A 21884-nucleotide genomic window follows, 5' to 3' on the forward strand; every position below is an offset into this window, starting at 1 on the left:
TATATGTAGAAGTATTGATTGGTCCTTATCCAAATGTGTAACAATGCAACATTTAGGGATCATCGGAATGTGTGTGTGTGTGTGTCTATCTATCTATCTATCTATCTATCTGTCTATCTATCTATCTAGCTAGCTATCTATCTAGCTATCTATCTATCTAGCTATCATCTATCTATCTATCTGCATCTACAATGACGCTCCACGGATAGAATAGAGTATTCCATTAATTTTTTTAAAGTCTGTAATTGATTCATCCAGAACTCCACCTTTTCCATTTTGTTGCACAGAGCTTACCATTTTTCAACCCAACAGATAATTACAATTATGTACTCACTTAGCATATTTAATCATTATTGTCCTTTGCTCACTTTTGTTAGGAACCGCCTTTCTTTCTGAAATCATCAGCAAAATTGATTTTCCCCAAGCTTGCTGATACTAGTAGTTTTCTTTCAGATGAATTTTATTGTTTTGGCTACTTGCAATGAAATCATATTGTATGCACACACACACACACACACACACACACACACACACACACACACACCCTATCATGCTATTCCTTTTCAAGGTAAGCAACATAATGCAAAGTGCAGAAAAGAGTAGTAAACAATAAAGAAATTAAATGCAATGAACAAGAGAAAGAAAAGTAAATATTATTCCATCTCTGTTCACTGTACCTCTCCTTATTTGATCTTTCAGAGATCCTTCTGATCTCTGCCAATCCCCGCTGCCTGGAACTGGCCAAAAATGCAACGCGTGGAGGCCGAAAATGTGACGTCGGAGGCGGCAATCGGCAATGTGCTGTGATCCACAGCACGTCGTGGATTTGGAGTGAGGGTGGGAGTGCGTCTTATACTTCGAAAAATATTGTATTTATTCAATTTCTATTTCTCTAAGATAAGCTAGCTTAATCTTTGCTATATTAAATTTCAGATCCAAAGTACTCATTACATCATACAATCCATATAACTTTTATGACATATCACATAGGAGCTCAGCTAACACAACATCACTTCCATAAAAACTCCAGCTATGTTTATCTTTCCAATCAGTTCACCACAAAACATCTCTATATCGCTAAAACCTTGTTGGATTGTTTGTATCCTTCAATTGGGCCAAACAGTACATTATAAGGCAACAATATTTGAATTAATGTATCTCAAATGGACTATTTTACAGAATGCATCCAAAATCTGGAATCCATGACTCCCATGGAATTGAAATTTTGCAAAGGTTGTGGCTGCACCATAGTGGTCATCTACAACAAACCCCAAGCTGCGGCCTATTTGAAACTGGGCGCTTGCGCTCATGCGCAAAGCTCCACTTACATGAGTGGCAGGCGCTTGCGCAAGCATGCCCACATGTCACAAGCAACAAATGGGGCTGTGCATGCTCGCATGCATGCGAGCCCATGCTGTGCCGCCAAAACGGAAAGGTTGGAGACCACTGATCTATGGTCATATACTTGCCATTTCCAGTGCTCCCTGTCTGCTTCCTACAAAGAAAGTCAATGGGGAAGCCAGCAGAAAATCTGAAGTCACTCCCACTGCTATATTGCCTCTCTGTGGTCATTTTGTTTCTCTGTTTAAGGAAATACCTCTGAAATTATGATTGAATGGATAATGGGTTGTCTAGTTATTTTTTTATATAATAGATTTATTTATAAATAAATAGTCCAGGGGATATCACATTTTTTCTTACTTCCATACTTTATATTCTCCAATTATACCAACTCAATCACAATTTTACAGGATCTATACCTTACTTTTCATGCTTTTTTTTTTCTTGAGCACTAACATTTCTATCCCTAATTTCAATTCTACCCTTCAACATACCACTTTCATTCCCTCACTGATCTCTAAAATGTTGCTTCCGATATATCCTCGCTTTAATTTCATCCCAAATATTTATATTACTTTTATTTTCTATCTGTCACATTCATTCTGTTGAAGGTTCCACTTCCATAGCATTGTTTTTTTAAATTTCCATTAACATTTTTCTGCGTTTTTCTGCCTCTTTTAATTATTTACCTTGTACAGAATTTGGTGATACCTCCTATTTGTCCCTGGTTGTTGCTGTTATAGTGATGTAGATAATGAAACTCACTGAGTAAGAATTCAAAAAAATGTTTTTTAATCAAAACATGACACAAGTGTGTTACTGAATGTGTACATTAACTTGACTATGAATGGCTTTGAATTTTATCTTCAAAATTGCTTCTGATTGGGGATGTAGCATCTGCCTACAATACCTTAAAGCAGCTGCTCCTTTCCCCAGAATTTTTATGACATACAATTCTGACAATTGTTGTGACAATTGTTAATTGTCCAAATGAGCATCTAGCCTCAAATGTGTGCTATGAAGATGCACATGAGCCTCAGGGAAAAGGACTGGTTAAAACATGTATGTATGTGTGTATGTCTGTATATTTGTACAGTATGTATGTATTTATAAACTTGTATACCACCCATTTATAAACTTGTACGCCACCCATCTCACCGAGGCGACGCTTATAGTCATATAAATAAAATATTATATAAAAGCTTAATAAATAAAATCTACACATTGAAAAATCAATGAAAAATTGATTAACTAAATGGGAGGACCACAGCTTGCTTTTTCTGCCAGCATGGGTGGGCTGGGCTGGTCCCTATTGAGATGAACCAGTTCCTCGGATATCCTGGACCAATGCCAGGGATGAGCCAGTTCCTCAGATACTCTGGAACAATGGCATGAAGGGTTTTAAAAGTGATAACCAACATCTTGAATGGGAGCTGGAAGCAAACTAGCATCTAGTGCTGCTTGCAGAACAGCAGCATAATGTGAGCCACCCTAGTCGCCCTAAGAACTCTTTGAGCAGCTGCATTCTGCACCAGGTGAAATTCTAGATAGTCTTCAAGGGTAGCCCCATGTACAAAACCCCGTATTGCAAAAGTCCAACTGTGAGATGACCAGGGTTTGACTAGCTGAGCATGGGGACTCCTGACCCAGGAAAGGCTCAACTGAGGCACAACATGAAGTTGCACAAAGGCTCGCCTAACCATGACTGCCACCTACTCATCAAGCAGGATTTGTGAGTCCAGGAAACCCCCAGATTGTGCATCAGGTCTGTTTGAGTAGTGCAATCCCATCTAAAATTAAAGATGTTAAAAGTCCCGGAACTTAGAGCTCCACAACTCAAAGTCACTTGGTCTTACCAGGGTTCAGACAGAGCCTGTTATCCGCCATCCTGACCCCCCACAGCAGTGGTAGGTTTCAAAACTTTTTACTACCAGTTCTGTGGGCATTCCTTAGTGGGTGTGGCAGGGGAAGGATACTGTAAAATCTCCATTCCCACCCCACTCCAGGGGAAGGTTACTGCAAAATCCCCATTTCTTCCTGATCAGCTAGGACTTGGAAGGTAGAGAATAGATGGGGGCGGGACCAGTCAGAATTTTTACTACCGGTTCTCCGAACTACTCAAAATTTCCGCTACTGGTTCTCAGAACCTGCTGAAACCCATCTCTACCCCACAGCCTCCAGACACACCGAGAAAACAGTGAGGTTATCATTGGGTCACCTGGGATGGAGTTATAGACACTGAATATCATCAGTGTACTGATGGTACTTCATCTCATGGCAGCGGATGATCCCACCCAGTGGCCTCATGTAGATGTTAAAAAGGAATGGAAAAAGTACCAAGTTATATATTATAGCTCATCTTTCCCCCTGTTTGGTCTTCCAGATCTAGTGGGCTGCAATTCCTATTACCCTTAGTTAGGGTAATAGGGGGGAGGTAGGGGGAGGTCCATGGAACTGGTGGAAATTATCATCACCCAATTTGGAGTGAGATTTGCCAGGGAACTCTGAGGCAAATAAGATGCCTTATAATGCAGTTATTTGTGAAATTAGATAGTGATTCTTTTTTAATGCATCAAACGTATAAAAAGGGTAAGATTGCAATGACTAATATGAACTTATTTTACATCTTTTAAAATATACCTTTCCAAAAGAAAAATTTAAATACAATATACAACATAGTTTGTTTAGTGAACATTCAAAGTTACAACAACACTGAAAGAAGTGATTTATGACCGTTTTTCACAGTTATGACCTCATGATCAAGTGATCAAAATTCAGCAACTGGTTCATATTTATGACAGTTTCAGTGTCCCCCTCCCCCCCCTTTTTTTTTTGAGACACACCAAGCTAAGATCACGTAACAACAGTCAACAGCAATTTTGGTCAGAAAATAAAATCCCAATATCTGTGTCTGTCTCTCCATACTTCCCTTCAAATTATTGAACTACAATTAAAATCAAAAGGATGAATTCATGTGGACAGCAGTAGGATGAACTTTTCCAATTGTGGGATGGAGTTACACCATGTATAGATTTAATAAATAAATAATAACCTTACTTAAATGCATGATATTTAAGCAAGTTGCATGTAAAATAGTTAAGTAACATTTGCATATATACTGTTTCATTTACTTAATTCTGGAGATGCCTCTGTTAAAATGCAATGAAGTAATCATGATCATAAGTCTCTCTTCTGGGGCATAACACGCATAAGTATTTAATATGTATAACTACAGTTACACAAGGGACATGGTGGCTCAGTGGCTAAGATGCTGAGCTTATCAATCGAAAGCTTGGCAGTTCATCAGTCCGAATCCCTAGTGCCACGTAACGGGGTGAGCTCCTGTTACTTGTCCCAGCCTCTGCCAACCTAGCAGTTCAAAAGCACGTTAAAAAATGCAAATAGAAAAATAGGGACCACCTTTGGTGGGAAGGTAACAGCGTTCCGTGCGCCCTTGGCGTTTAGTCATGACCACGGAGACGTCTTCGGACAGTGCTGGCTCTTCAGCTTTGAAACGGAGATGAGCACCGTCCCCTAGAGTCAGGAACGACTAGCACATATGTGCAAGGGGAACCTTTACCTTACCTTACAGTTACACAGTCCCTATTAAATTTGATCTCTCATGTTTTTGTCCTGCTTGAATTGAATAGATTGCATTTATGTAAATTGGGTTTATATAACATGGCTTGAAAGGATTACATCTTTTCCTTTCAAGAATGTCATCAGCTTGTCTAAAAATAATCATTCCTGTATAATGCATAACAAGGGTCAAATCTTTCTAAGGCTCATGAATTTTAAGCAACCATATTTCAGTAATCTAAATAGCTTATTACAGCATTGCCTGTTTTAGATCTATAATGGAGATGTCTGGTGTGATGTGTGTTTTTGGGCGTCTCCTAGAAATTATTTTCTTTGTGATGAACAAGAAAATATATTTGCTATAAATGATAAATCAATGAAAGTGGTGGGCAATGACCTTGATCTAAAACAGGTTGCCAGGAGCATGCTACAATTAAATGCTAATATTAATTATTCATAGTATTGGTTTTTCCTGTTTACTGCCTACTTATGAGTTGTGTTGTGAGAGCAACTAAGTTAAACTTTTAGTCATTTCTTTGTATTTGCAAAAACTCACATCTGAATTATAAAAACATAAGAAAGCTATTTTATGCCTTGTCATTATGCATATAGTACAGATCTTTCTAAGGTGGTTTACCATTTGTAATAAAATGCAATAACAGAATCACAATAAACAGTGAAGATAGCAATTAAAAATCTACATTACTAGGCTCCTTCTTAAATGAGCAGTTGCTTGAAAAGGAAAGTCCAGTTTGAGCTGCCTCTGCAATTTTTGTTTCCCTCCCATGTTTGTCTTTTCTTCTTCTCATAACAATATATATAGATAATATTCAGAAAATGCCTGAAAAATACATACAGGATTTAACTCGGCAGCGTGATTCTCATTGCCTGCCAAAATCCCCATGAATTGCTTTGGGAAACTTATCTGTGCTTAAGACTGTGAAAGGGAGGCTGATAAGCAAGAAATCAAATTATAGTGTCCATTTTATGATAATAGGTTATACACAAGGCTTGTTCCTAAGTTGCAGCTGTCAGTTCAACTTCTTTTTGAAATGTTCAGAAGAAAAAAAAATCTGCTGTCTGGTACAAAGAGTCAATCTGGAGGATGTATTTATTTAATATAGATTTTCTAGCCTTCCTATTAAATCCCAAAGTGAGATACAATAAAACAGACCAAAAACCCATACTAAATTGTAAACTTTAAATTATAACATAGGATTGTGACAACAGGTAAAGGTAAAGGTTCCCCTCGCACATATGTGCTAGTAGTTCCCAACTCTAGGGGGCGGTGCTCATCTCCGTTTCAAAGCCGAAGAGCATGACTAAATGCCAAAGGCGCATGGACCGCTGTTACCTTCCCACCAAAGGTGGTCGCTATTTTTCTACTTGCATTTTTTACATGCTTTCGAATTGCTAGGTTGGCAGAAGCTGGGACAAGTAACGGGAGCTCACCCCATTACGTGACACTAGGGATTCGAACTGCTGAATTGCTGAGCTTTCAATTGACAAGCTCAGCATCTTAGCCACTGAGCCACTGCGTCCCTCTGTGACAACCAGAGAAACATACAAATGACTTTGCAGCCCATGTTTCATGAAGAGCCTGGGCAGCATTGTGGCAAGCAACCTGTAAGAACAAATAGGAGTTTGTAATGCAATTTAGCAGGGGAGTTTAAGGGAGATTTTTCTAGCCATCTTTCCCTTTAAATTGATAGTTTTAGCTGAAAGCCTGAGAAGGGAAAAAGAAACAATTAAAAAAAAATTACTGGGGGAACATTAAAAAAAATGAAGATAGATGGATAGAAATTTGCAGCTGTGACCTGCAATGCTTGTGGCATTTTTCTGTTCCTGTCTACGAAGAATCCAGCCTATTTGTCAGCTGGGGGCAAACAAAGGATTAGAACAGTGAATGATTGATGAAAGATAATGAAGATTTGTTAGATCATGGAAAGAAGGAAGCAATTCTACATAAGGCATAAAATCATACAAAGTGCACTCCTTGACAAAAATAAGGATTGGGAATGTGATTGAACACTTTCTAAGACATCAATCAAGTTCATTCCTAGTTCTTCCTTTGTGCTAATCCATTTTGGGAAAAATTATGCTATAAAAAACAGTTTGCAACGATAACCCCATGGATATTAAACAATAAATAACAATTCCACCTTTGGGCTTGTTATTCCTTCTACTCCATAGAAGTGGATTGAAAATATGAATATGAATAATTGGCTGTCCAATAGTGTTGATGAAAGAAATTTGGATTGCTGGCACAAGAAGGATATACCGTACTTCACAAAGACTGAGGAAAATGTCCAAGGCTGAAGTATGGGGAAGTTGATTAGGAAGGGTTTAATGGAGATTGGAGATGAAAAATAAAGACATCAGGAAAAAAAAACCTATGTGCACTATAGAAAGAAAAAGAAGTGTAATTGGGCCCTTAAACTCTATATGAAAAAACATTGCTTCATAAAGTGAATTTATGAAGTTCATAAGTGAATTTAAATCTCAGGAAAAAATGCATTGGGACCTATGATAATATAGCTGAGAATTTAGATGAACCTTTTTATATTGTTTTTGAAAAACCGTGAGGAACTGATGAAATGCCAGATGACTGGAGAAGAAATGTCATTCTTGATGACAACCATTGAGGACATGGTGAACTGAAAATGTGAAGAAATGGAGGCAACCTTATGGCTGAGATCAATGGCTGGATGCGGGATTTGTGCTGGAAAACCTCTCCGGAGAAAGGAGAGATCATGAGATTGCCCACATACACTCCTGACAATGGCTCCTCATGAGTAGATGGCAGGAACCAATGTTTTTGTGATCTGGGAACGGGAACGGGAAGTTAAAAAATGCTTTAAAAAGTAAAAAAAAAGGTTCCGATGACGCACAACTGTTGGAACCTTTTTAAAAACCTTTTTAAAGCATTTTTTTACTACCTATTTGCCTGAACTGGTAGTAAAAAAATGCTTTAAAACGTTTTTTAAAAAAGTTTGGCCACGCCCACCCAGTCATGACCCCACCAAGCCACGCCCACAGAACCGTAGGAAAAAAAATTTGCATTTCACCACTGGAGGTAGCATAGTGTGAAATCCTTTCATTCTGAATGTTTATAGCTGCATACTGGGGAGCTTCAGTTACTGATGCTTTTAGATAAGTTTCTTTAGACATGTTTCCCCCTTTTTCAAAAGATATCCTGCTCTCCTGATCCATGCAGGAAGGAATAAACGTAAAAAGCTGAACTAATATTCAGCTTCATGGTCTGCTCAACTGTCTTTCAGTTTGCATACCTGGGTGCAGCCTGCAATTCAGAGGCCTCCTGTGTGTCTTCATTTTTACAGATTCAGCAGCAACAGAAAAAGCAGGACATTCAGAGGAGCCCATCTGCCTTACCAAATATTTCAGTGTTGTGTGGTGCAAAGCCTCAAAGAAGAAGCACAAGAAGTGGGAAGGAGATGCTGTTCTTATAGTGAAAGGAAAGTCCGTGATGCTCAAGGATATGGAAGGCAAAAACATTGGAAGAGGTAAGAATGAAATGAAAATAATTGTTCAGGTGTATGTTGGAAGAAATATTGTTGTGTAACTTTTAGCAAAGGAAGAAAAGGATATTATTTGATGACTGGAGGCCACACCTTGAAGGAAGGTAGGGATATATAAAAGGAGGTTGAAGAGCCCCAGGAAATGAATTCAGAGGTCCAAATGGTCCTTCCAGTGCTTAAGATTCTGTGAATTTATGAAGGAATAATCTGTCTATTGGTAGATAGATAGATAGAATATTACATAGTCATATCAGCTAATCAGAACTTGTGTGTTTAGTTTTGTCATGGCTAACTTGTGTATGAGGCCAGATTTGTATCCTCTGAGGTATTGGAGACAAGACACAGGAACAGTTTTTTCCCGAATGCCATCACTCTGCTAAACAAATAATTCCCTCAACACTGTCAAACTATTTACTAAGTCTGCACCACTATTAATTTTCTCATCGTTCCCACCACCCATCTCCTTCCACTTATGACTGTATGACTGTAATTTTGTTTGTATCCTTACAATTTATATTGATATTGTTTCCTGATTGCTTATTTGTACCCTATGACTATCATTAAGTGTTATACCTTATGGTTCTTGATGAATGTATCTTTTCTTTTATGTACACTGAGAGCATATGCACTAAGACAAATTCCTTGTGTGTCCAATCACACTTGGCCAATAAAAAATTCTCTTCTCTTCTCTTCTCTTCTCTTCTCTTCTCTTCTCTTCTCTTCTCTTCTCTTCTCTTCTCTTCTCTTCTCTTCTCTTCTCTTCTCTTCTCTTCTCTTCTCTTCTCTTCTCCTCTCCCCTCCCCTCCCCTCCCCTCCCCTCCCCTCTCCTCTCCTCTCCTCTCCTCTGAAATTCCTTGTGCAGGAGTAGAGTATATTTATTATCCTTGCAAAAGGAAGGAATAAATGGAAATGTCCCAATAAAAAGAGTGTTTGGAAAGTATTGTTATGAACCACCTCTCCTGAAATATGTCTCCTGAATCAAATCCAAAGTGCTGCCGTACTATTAGATATGCCTTGAAAATTCCCATATTCAGAATGTCATTCTATATTCAGAATATTACTCTACCACTTGTCTTTCTCTCTCCCTTACATATACAAACTCTGTTTCACTCTAGTTATATTTTTCTTACTACTACCACCCTTTTAAGGATGTTTCTGATAAATAATGGAATTTAATATCTGCCATATCCACAACACGCTTCCCTACATTTATATATTTGCAAGTTAATCCCAGTTCAGAGGGGTGAAAACTAGCCTGCATGTGTTCAGTGCAATTGCAAATGATTTATATAATTAAACAATTTTGTAAAGGTTTACCTCCTCCACAACAGCATGCAGGAAAATATGCAAGAAGGCATACCTTGAAGCCATTTCTTTATAGCACCAGTCTTTTGACATAATCTTTCATCTAGTAAAGTCCACTTTATCAGATGTAGTAAGTTCACATTGTGTGTGTGTGCGCGCAGAGCCACTTTGGTCTAGTACCGTATTTGTTGGAGTATAAGATGCACTGGAGTATAAGATGTACCTTAGTTTTGGGGAGGAAAATAAGAAAAAAACTGATTGGCGTGTGGATCGGTCTCCTGGAATACCCTCAATCAGCTGTTCCTAGGGGTGAATTTTAGCAACAAGTTCTTGTTTGTGAGCTTGGTGCCTTGCTTTTTTTTCTGCCTCTGAAAGCCTCCGAAACAGCTTGAGAAAAAAAGGCTTTTTTTCTCAAGCTGTTTGGAGGCTTTTTTTCTGAAGCTTCTTTCAGAGGCTTTTATTCTGATGGACTATCTGTACTCTGTTCAATCTCCTTTTTTTGATATTGGTATATAGACTAACCTCTTCCGATCTGTTGGTTATTGTGTCATTCTTCAGATTGTTAGCATAGTTTGGTTAGAACCTTTACTGATTCTTCTTTTGTTGCTTGCCATATTATTTTAGATAAAAGCCTTTCAGAGGCTTTTTTTCTGAAGCTCTGTTTGGAGGGTTTTTTTCCTGAAGCTTCTTTCAGAGGCTTCTTTCAGCCTCTGAAATCTCAGTTTGTGAGGCTGGGCAGGGCTATTCGGAGTATAAGACACACCCAGATTTTCACCTTCTTTTTGGGGGGAAAAAGGTGCATCTTATAGTCTGAAAAATACGGTAGTTAAGGCATCAGGCTAGAAAGTCGGAGACTGAGTTCTGGTCCCACCTTAGCCATGAAATATAAATTTCATGGGATATAAATTTAATAAATAAATAAATAAATAAATAAATAAATAAATAAATAAATAAATAAATAAATAAATAAATAAATAAATAAATAAATAAATAATAAATAAATAATAAATAATAAATAAATAAATAAATAATAAATAAATAAATAAATAAATAAATAAATAAATAAAAAATAAATAAATAAATAAATAAATAAATAAATAAATAAATAAATAAATGCCAGCTAGTTGACCTTGGGTCAGTCACTCTCTTAGTGACTTACTAGGAGTCAACGGTATCCAAACAAATTATAGCTGAATAGCATTATTATTCTAGGAGGGTGGTGAGTGGGAGGCAGTTGTACAAAATATTGTTAGGTAGCAATGATTACCAAATGAAGGACAGTCTCTAACATTTCAGTCAAAACTTACATGCTTATGCAATAAGCACAGCGACCCATTCCCCACAACTATTTACATAAATGTGCTTGTCTCTAAGGTATTATAGGGTTCTTTGTTTTCAGAAAAATAATAATTGGTGCTGCTAACACAATTATAAATAAAAGGGAGATCAACCATTTTCTGCACTATATTGCTTAGCAACAAGGGCTAGCTTTCATGCATTACTCATTAACTTGTTAATCAAGCTTTTTTGCTCCTATTGCCTAGTAGGATTGGATAAGTTAGGAATTCATTTAGTGAAGTAAATGAGGGTGTAAGATATTTTCAGGAAAGTGTTTGTGAATTTTGGGCTTAGAAATTGTCCCCCCTCCCCCAGCCTTCATGAATACCAGATCTCTGGAAAGCTTCTTGCATGTAATCTGTATTTTGGAGAGGTGGGTAACATTTTGGCATCAAATGGAGCTGATGTTTACCTTCTTTTAAAGTGATACTGTGCCATAAAAATAAAGAAGCTATGTTGAGGATGTTATTGATGTCTTTCAAAAACTTATAGAGCTATTTAATATTTTTATTTAAAAATATTATTGTGTCATAAATATAAACTATCAGTATTCAGCTTTTCTTAAAACTGTAAGATTTACTTGACCAAATGTATTTTTTATTTATTTATATCCATACACCTCCACATGACCTTTATAATTTCTCTTAGGCACTGGATATCAGTTCAGAGTCTTAGACAATCTCACTGAAGGTCAGAGTCTGATGATTGGAAGCAAAGAAATTGAAGTGATGGGTGTGATATTGGAAGAGGACTTTAAAAGTGGCAAGTGTTTTCTGTCTGGTCTGGAGAATACAGAAGAAATTTGGAATTCCCCAGTTGCTTCTGCAAAGCGGTTTTGTAACCCTTTCAAAAATGTTTCCAAAGCCAATACTAAAGAAAACTGGTCTAACTGTAAACCACGCCATGATCCGTTAGCTCCAAGTAAGGATTTCTTTTTGAGTTTATCTGCGTTAATTTGTCTATCTCTGTTCTATCCCCTTCTAAAGAAAGTGAATTAGTATTCTAAATTTAATTCAGACTCCCTCTAACTGTTGCACTTATATTGGAATTCACTCCAGTCATAGTCTCAACGTATAAAGCGGAAATTAACTTGGGGAAGGCCTAACTAATTAAATGGGTGAATTAGATAACCAAAATCTTTCTCTCATTCTCAGAATTCTCAGTATAAAATAAAACTTGGCACTGATGACATCTAGATGGACTGAAAAATGACATATCTGAAAACAGAAATCATATGTAAACTGGCAAATATATTCCTCCCTGATAGATTGGAGAGATTGCTATCTGATTTGCAGCAAAGTTAAGAAACTTTGCCAATAGCTCATGAGTAGGCAACTTACTATTCTCCAAATATAAATTCCAGACACTAAGCTAGTGATCAAGAATTATGGAAAATACAGTTGCTTGTTCAAACAAGTGTTATTCCTTGTCAGTTCTGAACTCAAATTTTGTTTTAGGTTGCTTCTCATTTAGAACATGCTATAGGCCTAAAATCCCTTATAATTATTTTAAAGTAGCATGCTTAGCTACTGGAAGATGGAGTCAAAGCAAACATTTGAGAACCCAGGCCAGGGTACAATAGTTTGTTTAACTATTTATTCAGTATAATGGCCTTTGGAACAAGAATTCTTTCAGGGTCTTCAGCCTATACCAGGGGTCTGCAACCTTAAACACTCAAAGAGCCATTTGGACCCATTTCCCACAGAAAAGAAAACACCGGGAGCCACAAAACCCTTCCCATGCCTGACTATTTCTTGAGCGGCCACAAAACCAGCATATGTCGTTGAATTAAACGTTCTTTTTTTTTTCCTGAAACTTTTCTTTTCTTGGATTTATCCATGATTGGCCTACCGGGGGTGGGGTGGGTAGGTGGGTTGAAAAGCTCAATAAATCGCATGCCGGTGGCTGTCGCACATTGGTGGTTGTGACACATATTTTGAGTGACAGGGAGCCGCAGAGAGGGATGAAAGAGCCACATGCGGCTCCAGAGCTGCAGGTTGCTGACCCCTGGCCTATATCTACATAAGATATCTGTGTATCTGCAATATTTCTTTTAACTGAATGGAAGTGTCGGTATAAATATAGGGACATTTGGGGACATCTTGTTTCAACCTAAGAATAACCTTTCTATGGTCAGAACAACCAGAAAGATTTCTTTATTTTTACAACTTTACTCAAACTTCTACCCATTTAAAATCAAGTCTTAGTAGCCTATTTCAAGTTTATTTATTTATTTGATTTTTATCTCACCTTTTTTACTTTATTAAGTAACTACATATCTAATTCTCCTTCCCCCTCCTATTTTCCCCACAACAACAACCCTGTGAGGTGAATTGGGCTGAGAGAAAATATCCGGCCCAAAGTCACCCAGCTGACTTTCATGCCTAATACGGGGCTCAAAATGTTTGATACATTCCTAAAAGCTGGATTATTTGGGAAATTAACATTGGAATATAACCCAGTGAAACAAAGTGTCATTTTGTTGATTTAATCTTAAAACATTCTTGAACAAATATCACCATGTATTTCAGAATTATAAGTTTTTCCTCTTTGTTTAATATTAAACATCTTAGAGAAGGCTGTTTATATGACACTGCTAATTGTATAATAACTATGTCAATTCGAGGATTAAAAGGTTATTTGCATGTTTTGGTTTGAATTTGGCAAATTTTTTTTTGTCTTTCACCTAGAAAATTGGTAGCTTTTGCTTTAAACTGATACTTTTGCACTGACACCACCTATGTTTGAAATTTAAGATTCCTTAGTTATGCCATATCCGTGTCCAAGTCACCAGCGATTGTTTAACAAGTCACATTTGCCTGTTGTGGATGTGGTTGTAGACCCTTACATTACAAGCCATCTTCGCCCACATCAGCGAGAAGGAATTCTGTTTCTTTATGAATGTGTGATGGGAATGAGGTAAGAAGCTGATGGTTTCCTTGTTGTTGATCTCTCAGTCTTTCAGAATGTTGGTAGATTTTGGGAAAAGTTGACGCATTTGCCATTGGAATATTGTAAAAACTTCAAATGCTAAAGCTGAGGAGAAAAAGTTATGTCTGTCTAGGCGCGATTTTCAGCGACATTTTTGTGAAGATCGTATTGATACAGTTTTAGCCTTTAGAGAGCCAGGGAGATGACTATGGGGAAGCTAGGCAGAGGTGGCGACAATTACAAAAACAAAAGCAAACTTCTAGCCTGAGCAATGACAGAAATGTGAGAAAACCAACCAATCAACCTTCCTCCTTCCTTCCTTCCTTCCTTCCTTCCTTCCTTCCTTCCTTCCATCCATCCATCCATCCATCCATCCATCCATCCTGCTAGAAAACAGCATTTGTGCAAAACTTGTTCTAGATACTCCTTATTCCTCAAAAAATTCTGCAGATGTCAACGATGGAGATTGCAAATAGCAAGAAAGAGAAAGAAAAGGGTGGGGGGAGAGACAGAGGAGACACTGCACATAGGTCAAAGGAGGAGAATAGTATATGAGGATAATGTGGACTCTTTATATGGAGAGTAATACAATAACCATAACAAAGCAGTGGCCTACAGCTATAGCATATTTATAAGAGCTATAAGAGCTGCGTACCTGTCAGCTTTGGCCTGCTTGACCAAAAGCAGACCAAAAACACAAGATTTTGTCTCTGTCATCAGCTGATAAATCATCATTCTGAGCCGGTGGTCACATTTGGCATTTCCAGAGAATCTTATGGGCATTGTCACAAAATAACTACTGGAGCCATTTACAACATGGCAGCCATGGGGAGGAACACTATCATTGTTGGATATAAAAATGATCTTGGAAGCTGATATTTTGTTTTACAGCATCCAAATTTACTATTTTTAAAAAATTAAAATACCCTCTGAATGATAAAGTCACATAGACAAGGTGGAGCCCAGGAGCCAGGCTTAGCTAACCTTGGCTGATCTCAAAGAAGAGAAGTGAGCTCAGACATGGTTAATATTAGAATGACAGACCAAAAGGAAATGGGTGAGTTGTAACGGGAGGAGCCAAGCAACTTTGTAGAAGAAGGCAGTGGCAAATTGTTTCCTCATTGTCGCCAATAAAACTCTGCAATCTTGTCCATATTGTTACCAGAAGTTGGCCTTGACTTGAAGGAGTCTTTTTAAAAAAATCTTACTCATGCAGCTTTGCTAAAGCTTTTCTACAAGGGCTTTTTCGCTCTCTCTGGTAGAAATTAAGATCTAGGCTGGAGAAAAATTATTTGTTGCTAGTTTGGTTGAAAGCTCCAAATTCTATAATTATAATATTTTTAAACCTGTGATTTTGACAGAGATAATTGTCTCTCCCGCCTCCATCCCTGCATATTACAAAAGCTTTAAAAATATTGCAAAAATGGATGAATTTGAAGTCTACTTCAGATAAATCTTTAGAAGTCAGAGAATACAAGCAACAAGTCAGTGAAGCCCTGGCAGATCTTTTGTTGAATTATATTGAGACATTTTGCAGAGGAATGGTTCTATTTATGAATAATGCAACTGCTTATCCCCTGGAAAATTCTCCCTTCAAAGAAATAATTAGGAATATTGTTCATCATATTACTGTATATATTAACAGGGAAGCTGATGAGACCACACTATAGCAAAATTAAAAGTATGATGTTAATCTGATTTAATAATTTCATAGAATTTATTGTGCTCAAGTCTGCCACCAAATTAGGGCCTTCACCCACCAGAGGGAAGGGCACAAAGCAATTTTATTAGTTCAGTTTTATCCAACAAAAGCTTGGTTATTCATTCTCCAAAAGATAGGACAGCTTTTGCCAAATTTGATGAAGGTCTGGGAGATAATGCAGATAATAACAAAAGGAGTACTATAGTTTCATGAAGGAAACATTGATGTTTATCTGGATCACCTATCAGCCTTATCTCAAATTTTCACATTCTCTGCTCCTCCTTTCATTTCATTTATCACTGTAGAAACATTCTTCACCTAAAATATAATATTTTAATACATTCAAGTGGGCAGGTTCGGCATATTTTCTCAAGGATACAATTTGAATGAAGGAAGACAACAACCTGTAGCCTCTTTCTCTAACCCAGGGGTGTCAAACTCAAGGCCCGCGTGCCAGAACTGGCCTGTGGGGTGCTTAGATCTGGCCCGCAGGGCCGACCTGGAAACAGCGAACGACCAGCCCGCGGTGCCTCTGCCATGCGGCCCTCCTGAGCTCTGTTTTTGCTGGCAGACGGTTGCAGGAGTCTGTCACAGGTGAAAATGGAGCTCGGGAGACCGTTTTCACTGGCAGAGCTCTCGGGCCATCACAGGCGCCCCCGACACAAGTGACGTCAAGCTGGCCATGCCCATTTTGGCCACGCCCTTAAATGCAAAGAAAGCATGATTCACATACTTTTGAGAAAGGGAATTCTCCAGAGCCTCACGCTAATAGGCAACAAGGCCCCCTGAGGTCAAACACAACCCTGATGCGGCCCTCAATGAAATTGAGTTTTACACCTTGCTCTAACCCTTCTGATTTCAGATCTGAGTATCTGTACCTATTTATTTTACTACAAGTACTGTTATGCCCTTTCAATCCAATCTACCTAACTGTACAAGCACAACAAAATCTAACCTATAACAAAAAATGAACAATATTATGTAAAAATATAACCATCAACAATCATATTTAATTTCATATATTTTTATTTTGTATGGACATGTTGGAATAAAAAAAACTAAATCAATGAAATGAAAAGGCTGATCCGTAAATACTCTTTTGCTATATTGCCAAACTATAAGGATGCCTATGATGTTCGATTAAATGGCCAAGGCTTTTTTGAAATTACTTTATACAGTAATCACTTTCTTTTTCCTTGCTGTCTGTGTCTTAGAGTGAGCAATAGATTTGGCGCCATCCTTGCAGACGAAATGGGTTTAGGAAAAACACTCCAGTGTATTTCACTCATCTGGACTCTCCTGCGTCAAGGACCTTATGGATGCAAGCCTGTAATAAAACGAGCCTTGATAGTAACTCCTGGAAGTCTGGTGAAGAACTGGGGAAAGGAATTTCAGAAATGGTTGGGAAACGAGAGAATCAAAGTGTTCTTAGTTGATCAGGTGAACCAAAGAATTACACTCCTATCTATCTCTAATAAATGTTAGGTGAAGGTAAAGGTTCCCCTCGCACATATGTGCTAGTTGTTCCCGACTCTAGGGGGCGGTGCTCATCTCTGTTTCAAAGCCGAAGAGCCAGCACTGTCCGAAGACGTCTCCGTGGTCATGTGGCCGGCATGACTAAACGGCAAAGACGCATGGACCACTGTTATCTTCCCACCAAAGGTGGTCCCTGTTTTTCTACTTGCATTTTTTACATCTTTTGAACTGCTAGGTTGTCAGAAGCTGGGTCAAGTAATGGGAGTTTACCCCGTTACGCGGCACTAGGGATTCAAACCACTGAACTGCCGACCTTTCTATTGACAAGCTCAGCGTCTTAGCCACTGAGCCACCACATCCCGCTAATAATGATGTTAGATATTCCCAAACATTTAGATGAAGTTCACCTGCATTTATAGAACTCTTTTGATTTAATTTCATTGACATGTAACTTCACATCCCTTCTCTTCATCCACTTCCTGGGCTCACATGAAGCACCGAACTAGAATGTGTCTTACTTATTTGGGCTTAATACAGTTTGTCAACCTGAAAATTTAGCATTATGAGTGGGGTATTATTTAACAAACTGTAATTAAGACCTTAATTCACTCTATGAAATAGCAGTCAAATGAATGGAGGCTGCAGGCTTGCAACTCAACTGCTGGTTTTCAGTGCTTGTGATTTAAAAGTAGCCTTTCAGTATGGACATTTTCCTTTTTTCATTTCTTCCTGAAAGCAGTGGCATAGGCATACTGTATGTACTAAAATGTCCAATTGTTACAGAAGGTGGTTAACATTGGTTGGAAAACTTCATTCAATACTATTATTATACTATGTTTAAATAACATATAAGGTGTAAGGAATATATTATTATATTATCATTAGTATATTGTGTATTAACTTAAACTATTGGAAGATGTTTGGGACCAGTGATGTCATATCTATGTCCAATGTTTTTAATTTTGAACTACTAATAAAAAACTTTAAAAAAAAACATTAGTTGGAAAGTGAACAGGAAAGAAGGAAACCTAATGGTGTCTCCCAGTTGGATATTGGAGTAGAGTCTTTTTCATTAATATTCAGAATTAAAAATTGGTCATTGGAAGCATACAGGAGAAAAATAATTGTGTGTCATTTAAACTAAGTTAGTCATCCCATCTTATTGTCAATGACTGTTCATAAATTAATTCAGAATAATTCAATACATTTAGTTATATATGTAAGACATACATTTAGACATAGATTCACTTTTATTTAGAATCCCAGCTTTCCCATTTCCGCATAACTTCCCATTCTCTTTACATTGTTCAGGATCACAAAGTGGAAGAATTCATCAATTCCCCCCTTTATTCAGTCCTGATCCTTAGTTATGAGATGTTTCTACGGTCTCTGGACCAAGTTCAAAAGACAGAATTCAGCCTTGTCATCTGTGATGAAGGACATCGTTTGAAAAACAGTTCTATTAAGACAACTGCTGCTCTTCTCAGCCTCTCCTGTGAAAGAAGAATTATTCTTACTGGTGTGTATATCATTATTCACTCACCACAAGCCTGTGAGGCTAATACATCTACCTAATATGCAAGTAGCACGGGTTCGAATCCCAGAAAGGGTATGGCTAGCTGCTGAGAGCTAAATAGCTTGAAATAGATGTATACTAGTCTCCCTTTATTTCTTTGTCGATAAAATATACATTCAACACTGTTCAACTTACAGTAAAAAAAAAAATTGTTGTTCCCTTATATTGGTGCATTAAAAAGTGAATAAAAATCTAATTAGGGAAGGAGGGGTGTGTATATGTGTGTGGGTATTTGTGCCTTCAAGTCAGTTTTGACAGTTGGAGACTGCCTGGAGTAGTCCCTTCTTCCCAAGAATTCCAAAGTGGTTTGCTATTCCCTGCTTCCTAGGGTTGAAAGAATATGAATGGCCCTATGTTCTGACCTAGAACATCAGTAAAACACACGAGTAGTCCCAAAAACCTGTTTTATTTTAACAGCTATGAATTCTGTTCATTCACAGATGAGTCCCAAATAGTTGTAAAGAGTCCTTCGGGATAAGGCTGATAATCACCCACCTTTATCTCCCTTGACACGCTGCCAAAGACCTAATTGGCAAAACCACATGGAGTCCAGAATCAAACAGAGCTTCAGACTTTAAGCTGCACAGAATTAACAATGTTGCTTCCTGCAAAGGCGCACATGCCTTTGCTCCTCTTTTAAGTCTTATGGGAGGGGCCAATCATCTCCAAGCCCTACTCCCGAGTCGTCCCTTTTATTTTAAATGTTCTTGCCTTCTGGCAGCTCTGCGCATGCGCGCACTGGGAACAGGCTCCCCCTGTTCCTCTGCCTTGCTGAGGTCCGACTCTGGAGGCTCCGGAGGCAGCACATACCTCCCAGATGGCCCTTTTTTTGCCTCCGACGCAGAGCCCTCATCCAAGCCTTCCCCAGATTCCAGGACTGGCCCAAGTTCCTCCCCAGCCTCCAGAAGTGGGTTTCAGCAGGTTCTGACCAGTTCTGGAGAACAGGTAGTGGAAATTTTGAGTAGTTCGGAGAACTGGTAGTAAAAATTCTGACTGGCCCCAGCCCCATCAATTCTCTGCCTCCCAAGTCTCAGGTGATCGGGAGGAAATGGGGATTTTACCCCATTTCCTTCCCCTGGAGTGGGGTGGGAATGGAGATTTTACAGTATCCTTACCCTGCCACGCCCACCAAGCCATGCCACACCCACCAAGCCACGCCCACAGAACTGGTAGTAAAAAAATTTAAAACTCACCACTGCCAGCCTCCTCACTGTCGACTCTGCTGCCAGCTCCGCAGGGTGCTGGCGGACCACAACATCCTAGCTGGCTTTGTGCCTAAGGCTGGACTAGCACTCACAATCTCCCAGTTTCTAATCTGGGGTCTTAACCACTTAGACAAAATTGGCCCTCTTGTATTATTCACAAAATTATATTTTGTTTCCCCAGGTACTCCAGTACAAAATGATCTTCAAGAGTTTTATGCTTTAATAGAATATGTAAATCCTGGAATACTTGGTCCTTTATCTGCCTACAAAAAGGTGTATGAGGAGCCTATTCTTAGATCGCGAGAACCTTCAGCAACTAAGGTCTGTTTTCACAACAATTGGAATTTGTGATTTTTTTTTACTGATTGCATAAAATTAAGAGACATACTGTAAGGTTTCTTTACTGTTGGAGGGATAAGTAATTTATTGTTATGAGAGGCAATACATTTCTTATGTTTACATTTCTGTATTGTCTAACTACAATAGTTACAAAGAGTAACTATTGAAGATACTCTAGAAACAGGAAGAGAAAGTTCTTTTCTAACAAAACCTTATCATGTAATTTATTTTATTTTATTTGTTTTAATTTGTATACCGCCCTTCTCCAACAGGACTCAGGGTGGTGAACAGCCAAAATAAAACAGAACATACAAAATTTGAAAACAGTTTAAAAATAATTAAATATTTTTGGCCACAATTTAAAACAACCCAATTAAAATCAATTCAATTTAACCGAAAACAGTGGGATCAAGCCAGCCCAGGTAATACAGGGAACTCAACCTTTTCATCTATGACTTCCAAATTATGAAGTGCTCTTTCCAAGGAAAAGTGTTTAACCTTACCCTCTCAGTATATTGGAAAATGTGGCAAAAATATTTATTTCACCAAGCTTTTAAGGTGTTAATTGGCTTTAATTATAGTAGTTTTAATAAATGTATAGATTTTATTATCAAGTTTTTTTTTTTATGTTTAGTTTTATTGCTCTAAGCTGCCTTGATTGCTTAGGAAGGTAGGATAAAAATTTAAGAATCAATCAGATTAAGACATTGATGAGTTGCTGAGTTTATTTCAAAATTGTTTAATGCAAATCCGAGGAGCAAGGGAAATATAAAGCTTAAGAAGAGTAAATTTAGACTGCAACCCTATTCCAAATATTCTAGGCATAAAAACTTTATTTAACTCATTGGGATTTCTGGCTAGAAGTTTATGTTCTGTCTGAACTCCAGAGCAAGGGGAAATGATATAGGAGTGCAAGGGCAGACATAGGGAGAAGAATTCATGCACTTTGGGAAGAGGGAGGAGAGTTGTGTTTAGGGTTCCAGACTCTAAGGAAGCTTCTGTGAAGGAAGGGACCTTTTTATGGTAAGCAAGAATCAATAAAGGGTCATGAACTAATTTGATATTCCATTTTATTTTCTAGGAAGACACTGAACTAGGTGAGAAAAGGGCAGCAGAGCTGATGCATCTAACAGGACTCTTCATTCTTAGAAGAACGCAAGAGGTTATCAATAAATTCTTGCCCCCCAAAAAGGAGAGCATACTTTTCTGTCGTCCAACGATGTTGCAGCTTGCTCTTTATCGAAGTCTTTTGAGCTCTCAGATTGTTAGATCTTGCCTACAAGGAAGTTTGGAGAATAGCCCACATTTGATATGCATCGGGGCTTTGAAAAAACTTTGTAACCATCCCTGCCTGCTCTTGAAAGCAATACAGGTGTGCATATTGAATTATGTTTCAATATGTTTCTTAGAATAGATTCTTAGAATTGTTTGGTGGGCATTTAAGTCTGCAATCATTACAGATTTTAATCTGATTGAAAAAATATGCATTGTTTTCTCTAACTAGCTTCTTCCAGAAGGACTTGGGAGACAATAACCGATCCATGAAAAGGTCA

General features: G+C 38.1%; 1 protein-coding gene across 1 annotated transcript in view; it reads left to right on the forward strand.

Moving 5' to 3' along the window:
* RAD54B (RAD54 homolog B) overlaps positions 1–21884 on the forward strand; it is a 43078-nt gene that overhangs the window by 14689 nt on the left and 6505 nt on the right. Inside the window, exons 4-10 of the mRNA XM_070942122.1 lie at positions 8262–8444; positions 11751–12023; positions 13859–14021; positions 16950–17175; positions 18523–18730; positions 20174–20313; positions 21413–21703. Of these exons, the coding sequence (XP_070798223.1) occupies positions 8262–8444; positions 11751–12023; positions 13859–14021; positions 16950–17175; positions 18523–18730; positions 20174–20313; positions 21413–21703 (1484 nt within the window). The remainder of the gene's footprint in view (positions 1–8261; positions 8445–11750; positions 12024–13858; positions 14022–16949; positions 17176–18522; positions 18731–20173; positions 20314–21412; positions 21704–21884) is intronic.

The sequence above is a fragment of the Pituophis catenifer genome, unplaced genomic scaffold, assembly GCF_029215685.1.
Source record: "Pituophis catenifer annectens isolate HBS135680 unplaced genomic scaffold, rPitCat1.0.hap2 SCAF_3, whole genome shotgun sequence".
Classification (NCBI taxonomy): domain Eukaryota; kingdom Metazoa; phylum Chordata; class Lepidosauria; order Squamata; family Colubridae; genus Pituophis; species Pituophis catenifer.